General features: G+C 34.5%; 2 protein-coding genes across 2 annotated transcripts; one reads left to right on the top strand and one right to left on the bottom strand.

Annotated features, from left to right (window-relative positions):
* Window positions 1–1,450: 1,450 nt before the first annotated feature.
* Window positions 1,451–2,555, bottom strand: LOC132622260 (uncharacterized). The gene is made up of 2 exons (XM_060336836.1): window positions 2,131–2,555; window positions 1,451–1,969 (listed from the first exon to the last, which is right to left on the bottom strand). The coding sequence occupies exons 1-2, from the start codon at window positions 2,297–2,299 to the stop codon at window positions 1,569–1,571; spliced, it is 570 nt and encodes a 189-aa protein (XP_060192819.1). The 5' UTR covers window positions 2,300–2,555; the 3' UTR covers window positions 1,451–1,568.
* A 5,329-nt stretch (window positions 2,556–7,884) lies between these two features.
* On the top strand, window positions 7,885–13,175 carry LOC132622747 (uncharacterized). The gene is made up of 4 exons (XM_060337411.1): window positions 7,885–8,407; window positions 10,815–10,989; window positions 12,446–12,723; window positions 12,848–13,175. The coding sequence occupies exons 1-4, from the start codon at window positions 7,985–7,987 to the stop codon at window positions 12,953–12,955; spliced, it is 984 nt and encodes a 327-aa protein (XP_060193394.1). The 5' UTR covers window positions 7,885–7,984; the 3' UTR covers window positions 12,956–13,175.
* Window positions 13,176–15,199: the final 2,024 nt, after the last annotated feature.

Raw genomic sequence — 15,199 nt, 5'->3', positions numbered from 1 at the left:
ATTTTGCACTAAAAAAATTAATGAATACACTAAAAAACTGAATACAAAGAAATAAATTTCACTATATTCATTTGTATACACTTCAAAATTCACTGTATTCAACAACAACTAACGAATACACTCAACAACAACTAACGAATACACTCAAATACTGAATACAAAAAATAAAATTCAACAGATCTGGAGAAGATGATGACCGAAGAAAGAAGGGGAAGGAGCAGTGCCGATGGTGGTGACAGATCTGGAGGAAAAATGAGGTGGTGTGTCTTAATTCGACCATTTTTAATTGATACATAATGGCTCATTTTGCTCTTCTCCATGTTCTGGTAAGCTTCCCCAACTTCTGTTTCTTTTTCCTCCATCCTTATTTCTTGAGATCGATGTTCTGGTAAGTTTCCCCAACTTCTGTTTCTTTTTCCTCCATCCTTATTTCTTGAGATCGATAAGAAGGGGAAGGAGCTGAGGATGGTGGTGACGTCGGCCATGGTGGTGGCGGTAAGGAGAGAGAAAATGGAAGAGAGAGCAGAAGGGACGTTAGAGAGAGAGAGAGAGACAGACAGAGAGAGAGTTGTAGACGTTAGAGAGAGGAGGAGGAGGAGGAGGAGGAGGAGGAGAGAGTTCTGTATTTTTACCTTAATTGCTAATAAGTGTCATTAACATACAACTTTTAGCTATGGAATGTAATTATTTTAAACTATAGCTACTATATATAAATATGTAGTAGAGTTAGTTATGCTATGTAGAATTCCCTATAAAATTGGTAGCTAGAAAATAGGATGCCTAATTTGGAACTAAATCAGATTGTACTTATTTTTCGGATGTTTCTGAAAGGAAAGTCTACTTAAATTGATAGTGTAATAAAGTTTTAACCGCACATAGATAAACCAAAAATACTTTATAGTTGGAGATTTGTATTTCTGTTTCTGAATGAAACTGAAACTTTAAGTCATTGACTAAAAATATTGGCAGATTTTAGGCGGATATTTAGTCAACAAAAGGTGTAGCCAGAGATATGGTTACCACGAGCCAAAATATTCACTAAGTGGATTTAAAATATGAAAAAGTAAATACACGAATAAGCTAAAGGGGGTTCAACGTCTAATATCTATCCATAAAAATAATTTTAAATATGTATAAACAATGTAATTTTTCGCATAAGAGGATTCGGTTCAAATGAACCCCTTGACCCTTCCTCCCTCGCCCTTGGTTACAACTTTCTACAACTGAAATGAAAAATCTCGTATAACATGTTTCTAAATCTATATCAACAGATGGATTCACTAAAGTTTATATTAAAACATTTTTAACAATGAATGAATTAATTATATATTACTACTAAATAAAAAGTACTAGGACGCATGAATTCAGTCGATTCCCTTCTAAAGCTGAAGCATCAAATTGTCTTTTTTTTCTAACAATTAAGGTGAATGCATATTTCAAGAAACTGCAATTTTCACACAAACTAATGCCATATCAATGTTACAATATATTTGACAGTAAATACAATTACAGAAATGTACATTTTTTAAATAGTAAATACAAATTACATAGAATTGAAAGGAACCGAATTAGATTCTTTCAACAACACACCAATCTCCATCTTCTTCAACATTTTCCCACAAAAATCCCACCTCAATGAAACTCATTTTTTCTTCTTCACCATCATCATCATCATCAACCCCATTATCTTCACAATCATCAATCTCAGCAGGGGCATCATAGTAAATTCCATGATCATAATGATTATCCATGTAATAAGAATAATAATCAGTATTATCCAAATGATCCAAAAGCCCAGTAGCCGAAAACCCAGAAAAATTCAACCCAGGCCTAGCATCAACAACCCTCCACGTAACCAACGACACGACATCGCCACGTCTCTTTAACTTTTGAGTGCCTTTAGTTTTGTCCTTTGATTTTCCAGCTAGATGAATATGGCAACTGATGCACCTGGGCCTACCACACTTGCCTGTAAATTGACAAGAGGGTTACTCAGATGATAAGTATGTTTCACCTCCAACCCGGGAGTTCGAGTCGCCAAAAAAGTGAGACAAGAAGAAAATTCATGGGGAGGGCTAAAACGAACAAACAAACAAAAAAAGAAAAAGAAAAAAAGTAATAGAAACTTGCCTGTAAACTTGGAATGGTTAGAGGGCTTAGTTGGGACCTTTGTGAAAAGCCCAGCTGTTGGTGGTGAATTGGACTTGTTGATGTACCTGACCTCGGGTTTTGGGTTCCATGGAGAGGGTAAAATTGGGTATGTGCGAACCATACCATGTTGACGACCTTCTCTCTTCATTTTTGGTTGAGTATCTTGTGAGCTTAAATGGTTGAATTTGTTTTAGAAATGATAATGGACCATGTTTATATATAGGAGTTTATAGAGCTTTGGAGGTGGGAAAACTTGGGAAGCAAGGTGTTTTGATTAGTCAACTGAGGACATGTTCTTTTCTTCTTTTGGGTGCGTGTCATCCAAGCCTAAAATACAAGATTCCCAACAACCGATCGTAGTTTATTAAATTGCAGCCAAAACCTTTTGGTTGTCTAATTTACAGTATATCTACACGGTATATAAGTAGTGTATAATTTATATTAAACATATATATACTACATATAATATACCTATCTATACATATCTATGCACTATCTATACAATTAAAGTGTGTAGGTAGTGTATACAAATAATCCACTATGTAGATTTTAGCGCACACTACTACAAAATAAATTATTTTCAGGCTAAAAAACGAAACCCTTAGTCAAGGATAGAGAAACCTTATCACTTCATCACACTTATTAGTAATAACATACTCACTTTGTCCCAATTATGTGGCATTGTTTGGATTTAGAGTCAAACTTTTTAATTTTAAACGTGAATTCGAATGTGGAATCTTTAAGCTTTTTTCAAAATAAAATTTACATATTTGAAAACTACGTGAAAGTACTATAAACCACAATAATTGAGAACTTTATATATCTCACGGAAAAGGGTCTAAAATACCCTTCAACTATTGAAAAAGGACCTAAAATACCCTTCATCCACCTTTTAACTCAAAAATATCCTCCACGTTAATGTTTGGGCTCTAAAATACCCTTACTCTTCACAGACCCATTTCATTAAACACGTGACAGTCTCTCATTGGTGATTAATAAAATTAACTTAAATTAATTAATTCCCCACTCCACCCACCCATTTAGCCCGCTCTAACAAAAAATACCTGACCCACCCCAATTAATTCCCCACCGCAGCGTATACAGACAACCCATTTCATAAACCTTCCATATCAAAATGCCCACAAATAATCTCTTTTCAGTGGCGATTTTTCCGGCCAAATCCCCTCGTCGGTGAATCTCTGCCGTCGTTGGTGAAGATTTGTACTCTGTTCAAGTAAGAACTTGCTTCCTCTTCTTCAATTTCAGTTAGGATTTAGGGTTTTTTTTTTTTTTTAATTGTTGGCTAAGGTGTGTGTTATTCGACGAATATTTACGTTTTTGTTGTTCTTTCATATTTTATATGCTTGTTTTAGCCTTTTGATTTGGTGTTACTCAAGCGTATTTTATTGTCTCAAGTTAGGGTTTTAAAGTATTTAAAACGAAATAAGTGACATTTAATTTACATCAATTTTGTAAGCAAGAAAGACCTTAGTCTGTTGGCTCGTTTCACTTTTAAGGTCGGAGAGGTTTAAGGGTTCGATTCTAGTTAACCATTTTCTTTTATTCTTTTTAAAAAGCCCACTTACTAATGTCCTGGATGCTGCAAAGGCTAAAGTATAGTTTTTTATAAAATGCACCAAAATAGGGTTTGAACTCGCATCACAGGAAAGTAAAACCCGAATAGTTACCAGTGGCACCATGCTACTTCGGATGGCACGATAGACATGTATACGCTTTCTCATGCATAAAGACATATATATATATATATATATATATATATATATAGTTTCAACCGAGACGTTCGGGTGGCGTGGCATCCCCGAGCTTTGATGGGTATAAATTATTCATGTAATTTCAATATAAAAATATAATATTTTAAAAATAAAACATGAATAATTTATATCATATTCTCACACTTTTCTAATAAATCTTGCAGGAAAAGAATACATGGAAAAAGAGAAGAAGCAAGAACTAAAAGCCAAGAAAGGAGGATGCATCCGTGACAATTTCACCAAAGACTACACAAAGTCAAGAGAAACAAAGTTATGGCAAATTCTCACCAAAATTTCATGATAAATTGCCATGCCAATTTCTCAAGATTGCATGATAATTTGCCATGCCAATTTCTCATCAAGAAAATATTATTATATTGAATTTCTCTTGCAATGTCTCTCCAAGACTTCTAGGAATTTTTCTATAAATAGGCATATGTTTTGTAGAAGAAAAAAACCAATCTTTCATCCTATTTGCACCCAATAGTGAAGAGGACACAAGAACTAGTCTTGGTGTCTCTCTTGGCTCTTTTTTGTAGTAAAAATATTCTCTTAGTCTTTATTTCTATTTAGTTTTTCTACTCCATAATGGAGTAAGTTTCCTTGGTTGGGATACTAGATGAAGTTTGATGAAACTATTATAATAAACATCTTTATTTTATTATCTTCTTATGTTGGGATTTTCTCTTTATCATCTTTATACACCAAGGTATTTGATATTAATTATATCTATTATTGGATATGATTATATCTCTTTACAAAAATCTTTATCTTGTTATTTTGTTTCTTATTCGGGAGAAGAGAATGATTTAAACAAGTTTATTGATTTAAATGATCTTTATCTTATTTCGTTTAGTCCTAATTCTCGCGGAGGGATTAACTCAAATAAGTAGATGACCTTTACCTTATTTCTTTCAGTCCTAATTCTCACGGAGGGATTGACTCAAATAAATTTATTGATTTAAGGGATCTTTGTCTCATTTCTTTAAGTCCTAATTCTCACGGAGGGATTGACTCAAATAAGTTTATTGATTTAGCAAAAGCTAATCGGAAGAGGCTTTTGTTTACTTGGTGCACTCAACTAAGATAATTCTTGTTTGAAGCCATTACTTTAATTGGTTAACTACACTAATCGAAAGAGGTGTTATTAATTAATTATTGTTTAATGTCACTAACTACTTGTCAATAAATTAATAGTATAAGCGAGAGTGGTGCTATTAACATATTGTTGTTATGTGGAGTGATTATATTAGAAATAAGCAATCATTCTTTAAACAGAGAAATAAATAATAAACTCTTGATTTTATTAGAATAATTTTATCTTGTCGATTCAAAATATCCTAACCTCTATCTTTTATTAGAAAAATCCAAAATATTTCTTATTTTATTATTATAATTTTCAAGACTTTTGAACAGCTCTCTTTTCATCAATTTGATCCTCTCAAATAGTAACAAAAATAATACAAATTTGTAGCCTAGGTGGTTCCAATCTCTGTGGGACGATATCTTAAACTTTACTATAATTTGACAGAGTACGAGCAGAAAATACCTATGCATATTGGTCTCGTGAAGCTTCTACATAGATTCTCCCCTGCTTACACGTATATAAATTTAAGAGAGATTAACTATTTTATTTTTGTTGGATTAAACAAATAAAGGTTAGGGTAAAAGAAATTGATCTCGCGGAACTTTGTCATTCCATTTCTTGGGTTACTTCCTAAATGGTTACTCATGTTTTGAGAATTGCCTTACAAAATCACTTTTGTTTCTTTTAGTACTAAAATAAACTATCACTATTTTCCTCAGAATATACTAAACATCATAAAACTCTTCTTCTCTCCTAGTTGGCATGTCATGTAAACTCTATTTTTTTAATGGTAAACTTATTAACTCATAAAAATCCATTTAATTCAATCCAACCACGGAAATACACGTGGTTTTATACCCATTATTTTAGAGGTGATCGAGGGATTTTGGATAACGAGCAGAGGTTTCCACAACTTCTCTGAAAATTATGACAAACTTCAACAACCAACCTAGGTAATCTCTATTATGAATTTTTAGCCATCGTTTAAAACAAATAATAAAAAAGTAGCCACACTTCAATGCAAAAATAAAATTTCAACAAAAATACTGCTACTTGAAACACAGAAACTTATAAAGGTTTGAACTCCATTCATCGTTTCTTGAGTTCCTCTTGTCAATCTTCCGAATTCCAACAACGTTTCCAGAAGTTGTTCTGTGTTTTATTTGGGGGCGTTTATGTCCTTGTCAAAAGAGTAATTAAATATTACTCCATCCGTCCCAATTCAATTGTCTTAGTTTAACTAGGCACGTAATTTAAGAAATAAAGAGATACTTTTGAATCTTGTGGTTCTAAATTAAAGATGTGTATAATATATTAAAATGTCCTTTGAATCTCGTGGTTATAACTTGTTATTTAGGATGTATGAAGTGTCAACTTACTAAATATGAAAAGAAACACTCTTTTTGGGACGAATAAAAAATGAAAGTAAGACACTTACATTGGGACGGAGAGAGTAATATCTTTTAAAAAGTGACTATTCAGCACCTTGTCCAAAAATGTATGAATGACTAGGGGTGTTCATGGTTCGGTTTGAGTCGGTTATCGATTAAAACCATAACCAAACCAATTTAGTCGGTTTTTAAATGTCTAAAACCATAATCAAACCAAATAAAATAATAACCACCGGTTTGGTTATTGTCGGTTTGGTTGGATTTTTCAGTTTATGACTAGCAGCCATGAGACTTATCAGTAAAACATTAAAAATTTGAAAAAGACATGTCTTTTTTTTTTGTTCAAACGATAACTTTTATTTATCGTTTAAGGTGGAACATACATTATAGAAACATTTTCACTATTAGTGATAGTGTCGTACTCAAGTTACCCAAAGTTACTAAACTATTACATATAGAGCTAAAAACTAAGTAGTGATTGCACCATTTTTATCATCTTAATACACATACCTGGAAATAAAGTAGAGCATAGGAGCTTTTAGTTGTTGTTACAAACATACATATTAATTAAACATAAAGACTACCTAAAATTAAAATGAAAATATATGAAATAAAATTTTTTTGTGTAATGATCCCAAACTTTGGGGCAGTACTTGCATTTTGCCCTCAATTCTCCCATTTTATTAAAAAAACTTAGTGTAATGATCCAAAACTTCAGATGTTTTTTTTATCATTATCCCAAAGGCTAGGGTCTCGACTACAAGGAGTTGTTCTTTTCTGCTTTTTAGGAGGATTACCTACGGAAGAAATATTAAGGCATTACCATGTGCTTGAGTTGCAGCAAATGCTGATGTTACTGAAGTATCTTCTATAGGAACCTCCGAATCTACAACCTCTGTCCTTTTCATATGAAAAATATTAGAAGTTTAGGACCCATTCAGACAAGAAAAAAGAAAGATATAAATTCAAAAAAAAAAAAAAACAACCTAAAATCAAATGGCTGACAAAGAAAGGCTAAAAATTTAAGTTAAAGATATTAGACTCTAGCGTGAGCTTCTGTTAGTAGGTTTACACTTAACACTTAAAAGAGTAAAAAGACTTAAAGACATGAGCTTGGACATATTCTTAAAAACACATGGGCCTTTAACAATCACGTGAAATAAGTAGACCAAAAATCAAATTAATGATTAAAAGGTATAAAATATTTATAATTATTTATGAAAAACTAATATTATACATATAAATAATTATAAAATTTATGTATATAGTTTATCGGTTTGGTTCGGTTATTTTTTAATATAACCATAACCAAACTAAATATTATCGGTTTTTAAAATTTAAAACCAAATCAAACCTAACCAAACCAAATGTCAATTTTTTTATTCAATTTGGTTAAATTTTCGATTTGGTTTTGGTTGTGAATAGCCCTGTGAATGACTACCATCTCAAGAATTAATTTGGGCCTAAATGTTATATTGAGCCTAGCCCAAAACAGAATCGTCCTCGTGCTGTGCTGAGAGCAGTAGCAAATTCAACATCAGCCAAACTCTGTGTAAAGCTTCATCTTCACTCCGAGCTAATCTATGGCGGCTCAAATCATTAGAAAAACTCTTACAGCATCAAAATTTACCTTCCATAGTAGAACCCTAACCCCTTTCCAAACTCGCAATTTGAGTAAGTTAGCAACCTCCCCACAACCCGAATCCGATGACCCATCATCCTGTTTCACTTTCTCCGCCAACCCGAATTCTCAGACCAATGATAATATTATTATAAAGGGTCCGAAAAAGAGTGAAGCGGAATCAGTGACGATGCCAATGTCGTTTATGACAGGATCAATTGTTGGGAAGAGGTTTTATCAGAAAGTGACGACTAGAGAAGCTGAAGATGGAAATGGATGGAGTGTAATGCTTGATTATCGTACTCTTAAAACCCCTTCTAAACGCCCTCTTAAATGCCCCACACTCAGTCTTGCTAAGGCTATTGCTGCTGAATGGGAATACCAGGTCAGAAATCCAGGATTTCTTTCCATTTTCTCATGTATGTATTGTAGTTCATTACCACATTTAGGATGACCGGAAGTAACATTCATGTGATTTCTCTGTGTATACCTGGATACTGTTTACTTCCTCTTTTCCAATTTATGTGACGCTTTTCGTTTTTCAAACTTCTTAATTTTGACCCTACAATTGGACATAGAATCTTTTTGTCATATTTCGCTTCTCAAGGGTCAATTTGACTAATCTTCGGAACTAAATTGGATTAGATTAAGTTAATATTTCAACATTACAATTTAGATATTCAAAAACTATACGGGAAGTGCTATCTATTGCACTTCTTCTCATATCAACGTGCTGAAAAAATATATCTTAATATGTTGGTATTAATTAAAAGTGAAACATGACAAGTATTACGGGATAGAGGAAGTAGTTTTCTGAAACAAAATTTACAATTTTTTTTTTAAGGGCAATTCCACTAGGCTTTTGAAGGCCTAGGGCTGTTTTATTGATTTTCCTCAAACCACAGTGTTTACAGCAGTGTCCAAATGGCTAATAGAATGCAAAAAGGTAGACTAGTGATCAACCTAGGATAAAGATGTCCCAAGTTGATATTACTTACAACTATAACAAATGGACTAAAATCTAGAACAAATGGACTAAAAATGTACATAAAGTAAAGACTAGTGTGCATGTATATATTCCATTCATCTTTGCATATTTCATGCACCAGTGGCGGAACTAGAATTTTTACTAAGGGGTGTCAAACTATAAAAAAAGTAAATATACGAAGAAATTAAGGGGTTCAGCACATAGTATATATACATAAAAAAATTCTTTTTATGTATTTACACAGTGTAATTTTTCGACGAAGGGGTGTCGGTTGACACTCCTGGAATGCATGTGGCTCTGCCACTGTCATGCTTCATGTAGAGAGCCTTTGTACTGGAATCTTCATTGAAGAACATCAGCACGAAAGACCTGGTGAATTTCGAGTACTTCTGAATATACTGCACAATATACCCCAGCTGAATATTGTATATGAGTGAGATCTCTGTGTAGATCAGCATGTAATATCTTCCATATGTATTGACGTATCTTGTATCAAGCCTGAGAACCAAATCTTCAGCCCCATCAGAACATGGTCCATGTACTGTCATTTCCTCTGTAGAATGAGCACAAGGTGCTAATACCACTACATGAGGATCTGCCAATATACAGATCATGTCTGATTTGATGGATAGTTCAACCTCAACATCTTCTGACACAATCCTGCAAAATATATATCCTGTATGGATACCTGCAACATATAGCAATGAGTTAAAAGATTCTGGTACAATCATGCCATCCTCATCAAAGATTCTGGTAAGATTGTATCCTTGTAACACCATGCTACTCCATTTGCAGTAACCTCCACTAGTAAACCATAGCCAAGCTGTGTCCTGATAAAATATGATCTTTGATAGCCAGTCTTGACTTATTTCTAATACCCAGGTGATGCACTGAATTGCCTGCTCACTTATCCTTTCATGTGCAATGATCAAAGAAGCATTGTTAAAAAGTCTAATGAGCCACAACTGGGTCATATCATTTCCATGATGAGCAAGATCAATGACACAGATATCTGCAGAGAAAAGACTGCTCCTACTGTTCCTTCTTTCTTTCATTATCCAAGTTCCATTTCTGTAACCTGCAAAAAAGAAAACAAGATTAGTACAAAAAATTCCCACCTTACTCTCCTCCCACAGGACTTGAGCAAGATGAGACATGATTCTCCACATCCTTACAACAGTCTCCAGCATCAATATCTTCTTTTAGTCCTGATTCTCAGATAGGGACATAGTAGTTTGTCACTATTAAGAATCCTCCTCCCCTTTGAGTCCAATTCTGCCAAGTTATTGGCCACCTCCTTTCCATCATCTAGAGCAACATTGGCTAGATAATCTGCTAGTTGGTTTCCTTCTCTCATAATATGCAGAACCTCCACATCAGCATTGTCAATTGTGTCCAGCAATTCCTTTATCACAAATGCAATATTCCATGGTGGTCTTCACTCTCTATCTATTATCTTCTTCATCATCATTGAGTCTGTTTCCAGTATGAAAGAGTACATATGCTAAGACAAACAGTACTTAGCAGCCTCCAAGAGAGCCAAAGCTTCTGATTCAGTGTTTGTAGAAATTGACATATTTTGGAACTACGTAAAGAGTAATAGAAGTTCCAATAATTGACAATTCAAAATATATTAGACATATGAAAAAATTGCGGTCAAAGAATAATTCATTTGACTCTCGAAATCAGAACACCGTCACATAATTAGGATGGAGGGAGTATCCAGGGAATATGATACTTCCATTTTACTTGGTGTTTAAATATGTGTTTTGCCAACCTTGTCCTGAAATGTCTTTTGGTGTAGGAAGCAGATGGGATCAGGCCCTTTACTATGCCATTAATGCAACTTTCATGTACTGCATTAGAAAGAGTTCCACTGACGCGTCAAAAGATAATTGAACATTTGATGAAGAAATTCCCTCAAGATTTAGTATTCTATCGTGCTCCAGGGGATAATGATCTGACGAGCGGAGTTCTTGGTATGTTATTTTTGCAATGCAATTCTTTTTATCTGTTCTCAGAATGTGCTCTCAATATTTTGCTTTCCTTATCAAAACTGTTCCAAACTTATGTCTTTAGGAGCAAATGGTTTATAACATCAAGAAGTAATGGGAGTCTAAATTTTATATCAGCCTTTGTTAATCTCTGTGTGAACTTTTCTGATTTTGCTCCTAACCCTGGTATCTAGAAATGCTCTCTGTCTGCTTATCTTAATCAAGAAACATCTTAGACCTCATGCATCTTGAGATTACATGGTTAATATATTTTTTTAATAATTGTGGTGTCTAGGGTAGCTTGCATGCACCTCCACTAGTTTTTTTTTTTCCATCAACGATTCAATCTTTGATAGTGCAAATTATCTTACTAGCATTTAGGAGCATTTTGTGAAAGCAGAATTCTTCTGCCCCATAGTAGAGCTAGTGCAAATATTGGAGGACATGACAATAAGGATAATAGCGCTGATTTTTGTGCTGCGGAATTTCTTCTTTTGCTCCATTTACACGTGAACCGCCCACCATACCAGAGATTCATTTAACAGTATACTACTGGCCCACAAAGCACACTACTTTCCTGGTAGAAATATGAACTCTCTTCAAGGTTTAATTCAATCAACAGAAAAAAATTGTGATGGGGCAAAGGGTGCTAGAAGCCTAGAACTGTAAGTTTTACCAAGAGGGACTACAGGGTAGCGTGAGGAGGAGAGTGATCAGACATGGTTTGGCAGGGGGTTGTGTTTCCAGTCGTTTTCTGACTTTTGAAGGATCTGATATTATGTAGGAAGAATGAAGACCTAACAGGATCCACAGGTCAGAGTTATGAGGTGACTCAGGAAAGGGCTGTAGCACAGGAGAAGGGGGAGATTGAATATGAGGATTTCACCACAATTTTCACATTGCTCGAAGGAATTAATGTTGTGACTCTAGTCCCAAAACAAAAGATAAAACGAAACATCATTTGAGGGCCACATATTTTTCAATGTTGCTTAAAGTTATGCTGTACTTCAGTGTTGATGGAGCTGGGCAACGAATTTGTGGAGCATGAATATCAGTACCGATGTTGATGTCATTCTATTCAAGTCTCCTCGTCTTTTATATTTTAAAAGCCAGTGAATTCTCCTTTAGAAATCTTCCCACGATGATATAAAACAAATTACTTTAGTATCCGATAGAGCATATTACATATTCTAGTGATCCTAGGATTTTGTAACGTCCTCCTATAAGATGGTAGAAGCTTTGTGCTCCGAAGTTCCATCTATTTGACCAACTGTGAAGCAAATTACTTTTAGCACTGTTATTATCACAAGAGCCAAAAGATTTAGACTCATATGCTTACCAGCAAGCCTGCAGTACTCTTTTGTTTGTTTTTGGCAGTGCATTCAGGTTTCATAATATTAGCACTTTCCTAATATTAATCTGACAATTCGAAATTTCACAGAGCGACAAGTGGAGAAAATTGATCCTCTTCTAAAGTGGGTAGAGTCAGAATTTGGCTTCAAACCAGCCGTTCATACCAGTTTTTTTGGTGGCAAGCAAGATGATGGTCTTGTTAGTGCCATTGAAAGCGTTCTCAAGAAAACAGATGATTGTGAATTGGCAACAATTGATGCAATCGCCTCAGCTGCACATTCGTTAGTCATTGCACTTGGAATTTTCCGTGGTAGATTGGGGATTGAAGAGGCTATTGAGTTGATTAGGCTTGAGGAAGATTTGCAGGTTTGTACACTGTCAATTTCCTTTATTATCTATCATTTAGTTGTATCTCTCTACATAATTGATGTTTGCACTTTGCACTACCCAAGCTCAAGCTTAGGTGCTGACTTTTTCTGGCTTCTTTCAGGTTGACCGTTGGGGTCTTGTTGAAGGCGGTCATGATATTGATCTTGCAGATTTAAAAGTTCAGATTGCTTCGGCTGTTGTGTTCCTTGGACTTACAAGGAGGATATAATTTTGGTAATCGTTTAGTGAGTTTTACCTTCTTGTGTATCTTTAGTACATTAGCTCAGTACTTATAGCGTATCTCATAAACTCAAAAAGTTTTAAGTCATCAATGAGGTGATGTTGATATGTTGGGTCAGTTGTATCAAACTTAACTGTTTTCACAAGGATGAAAGATGCTTACTGGGGATAACCAGATGATGATGAATAATGAGCCTGTTTTTCTGGAACCGAATATACTTAACGTGGAATACCCTTCAATTTTGAGAAGCAGGATGTAGTTCCGAAACCTTTTTTTTTTTTTTTTTGCTTCTAGGAGGAGCGAGATAGCCAATTGCCTCTTTTGTTTTTAATTTATTAGTACCTAATGCCTATTGTATTGTCGTGAATGTTTTTTAGCTGGTCCCTTGTATGGAGCGAGATAGCCTACTTTCTAGCTTCGTTTTTCTCTTGCTTATATTTTGAGAAACATTGGAAATCCATAATACCCTCCTCATTTCACAAATCTGAGGCAAGTAATCTGGAATAATTTAAGGTCGTTCTTAAATTTTTTGTCATATTCAGGGTTTCCTTGATGCCTTAACTTCGGGAGCTTCATGCTCTCCTAAGAAGGAATGCTGTAAATAAAGAGAGCAAGCAAATCCTGTACTACATTTTTTTTACATCTCCTATATGCAGTCTTTAAGTCCGACGTATATAACAACATATTTAAAAGAGAGTTGGTTCCACTCGTTGGCCAATAGATTTCTGCCCGTTTTGGCTGTACTTGAGTAACTTCAGAGCAGAGCTCCTGTCAGAAAATTGCAAATGCTAAAAAATGAGGCCTCTGCTTTATCGCATGAAACATATCAAATTAATGAAAACATTATGTTTCTTTCATCAGCTAAAAGAAAATTAGAAATGCTCTAACTTCGCATGCCTTAAGATCCACTGATTTGGTTGTCATATAACTAGTGGTGCAAAATCACCATGTTTTCTTGAATTTGAGATGAGCTACTTTAACGAAAATGCTAAACTGTCACAGCTGGATTCGAACCCATGAATTAAAACTTTTCTTTTTCAACGCTCTTTTTTCACTTAGTTAGAAGCTTTCGTTGAGTTGATAGTATATAAAAATGAAATATTTCCATCTATGCACAGTGTAACTTATCGGCAAAAAGATTCAATTGACCACCTTTAGGTTGGGCCAATACAAACTTGAGTTAAAAGCTTTCCTTGATTTGATAGTATATAAAACTGAAATATTTCCATCTATGCACAGTGTAACTTATCGGCAAAAAGATTCAATTGACCACCATTAGGTTAGGCCAATACAAATTTGAGAGCAATATTTGCGTGAAGAGAGTAGTAATATTACCTGCAAATACAGGGACTCAACGCTCTTCGCGGCAGCACTGGACGCAGAGAGGTGGCTGCTTTGTGATATCACAATAGCAACAAGCTATATCGCAGTTGTTATTACAGCCTATTATATTATATGGAAGAATGAAGTGGTAAGATTATTAGTTTATCAGTTACATAATGGTAAATGTGAAAAAGGGTAAAAGAAAATGGATTGCTCTAAGTGACCTGTTACTGTGATGTATGGAGATGGTTCCACAGTTTGCATATCTACGAGAAAGGGAAGGCGAGTGCTTGTTCCAACAATTGTACTCATAATCACCATAGAAACCAGAAAGCTAGCTACCACTAACAACTTCATTCTTTTTCTTCTTCTTTCGGCGCACACAATATAGCATCTGATTTTGGTTCTCATTACAGCGAGGTTGTTATATAGTACAAATATACTATTCTAGTTTAGGAGTTTGAGCAAACCTCGTGAAGATAAAAACTATTGAGTTAATTGGAGATCATCCGATGCTTGTGCAAATATAAGTATTACATCTACTGTTTTCAATCTTCAATCTAATGTATATTCAAATCGTCATACTTCTCATATGAGCAACTATAACTTTTGGCGAGTGCCAGGCCCTTTCCTTCTTTTCTTAAATGTGAGTGGGGTTTCCTTTCTTTTCGTCTCTTGTTTGTCCAAAAAATTAGGATTGGTGTTCAATGCAGGTCTGAAAAAATGCACCCATTTTGCATCTATTTCAACTATAAAAATTCAAATCTTGGGAAACGAACGAAATTCGATCAACAGTTTTATGATTATTTGCTTTGGTCTCTTAATTGCTAAGCCATAAACTATAAATAAATTTAAACCTTGCGGCTGATTTTTCTTCTTCAATTTTGCAGGCAAAATTGAGCTAATATA

This window comes from Lycium barbarum, chromosome 12, assembly GCF_019175385.1.
Source record: "Lycium barbarum isolate Lr01 chromosome 12, ASM1917538v2, whole genome shotgun sequence".
Classification (NCBI taxonomy): Eukaryota; Viridiplantae; Streptophyta; class Magnoliopsida; order Solanales; family Solanaceae; genus Lycium; species Lycium barbarum.
Note: the sequence above shows the minus strand (reverse complement) of the source record. Positions and strands in the feature narration are given on the sequence as shown.

What these genes read in the sequence shown, in the direction of transcription:
- LOC132622260 (XM_060336836.1), bottom strand. Translation starts at nt 2,299, where the DNA reads ATGAAGAGAGAAGGTCGTCAACATGGTATGGTTCGCACATACCCAATT. An exon ending in TAACCATTCCAAGTTTACAG is followed by an intron (nt 1,970 to 2,130) that starts GCAAGTTTCTAT and finishes GTCAATTTACAG; the next exon opens with GCAAGTGTGGTAGGCCCAGG.
- LOC132622747 (XM_060337411.1), top strand. Translation starts at nt 7,985, where the DNA reads ATGGCGGCTCAAATCATTAGAAAAACTCTTACAGCATCAAAATTTACC. An exon ending in CTGCTGAATGGGAATACCAG is followed by an intron (nt 8,408 to 10,814) that starts GTCAGAAATCCA and finishes CTTTTGGTGTAG; the next exon opens with GAAGCAGATGGGATCAGGCC. An exon ending in GGCTTGAGGAAGATTTGCAG is followed by an intron (nt 12,724 to 12,847) that starts GTTTGTACACTG and finishes GGCTTCTTTCAG; the next exon opens with GTTGACCGTTGGGGTCTTGT.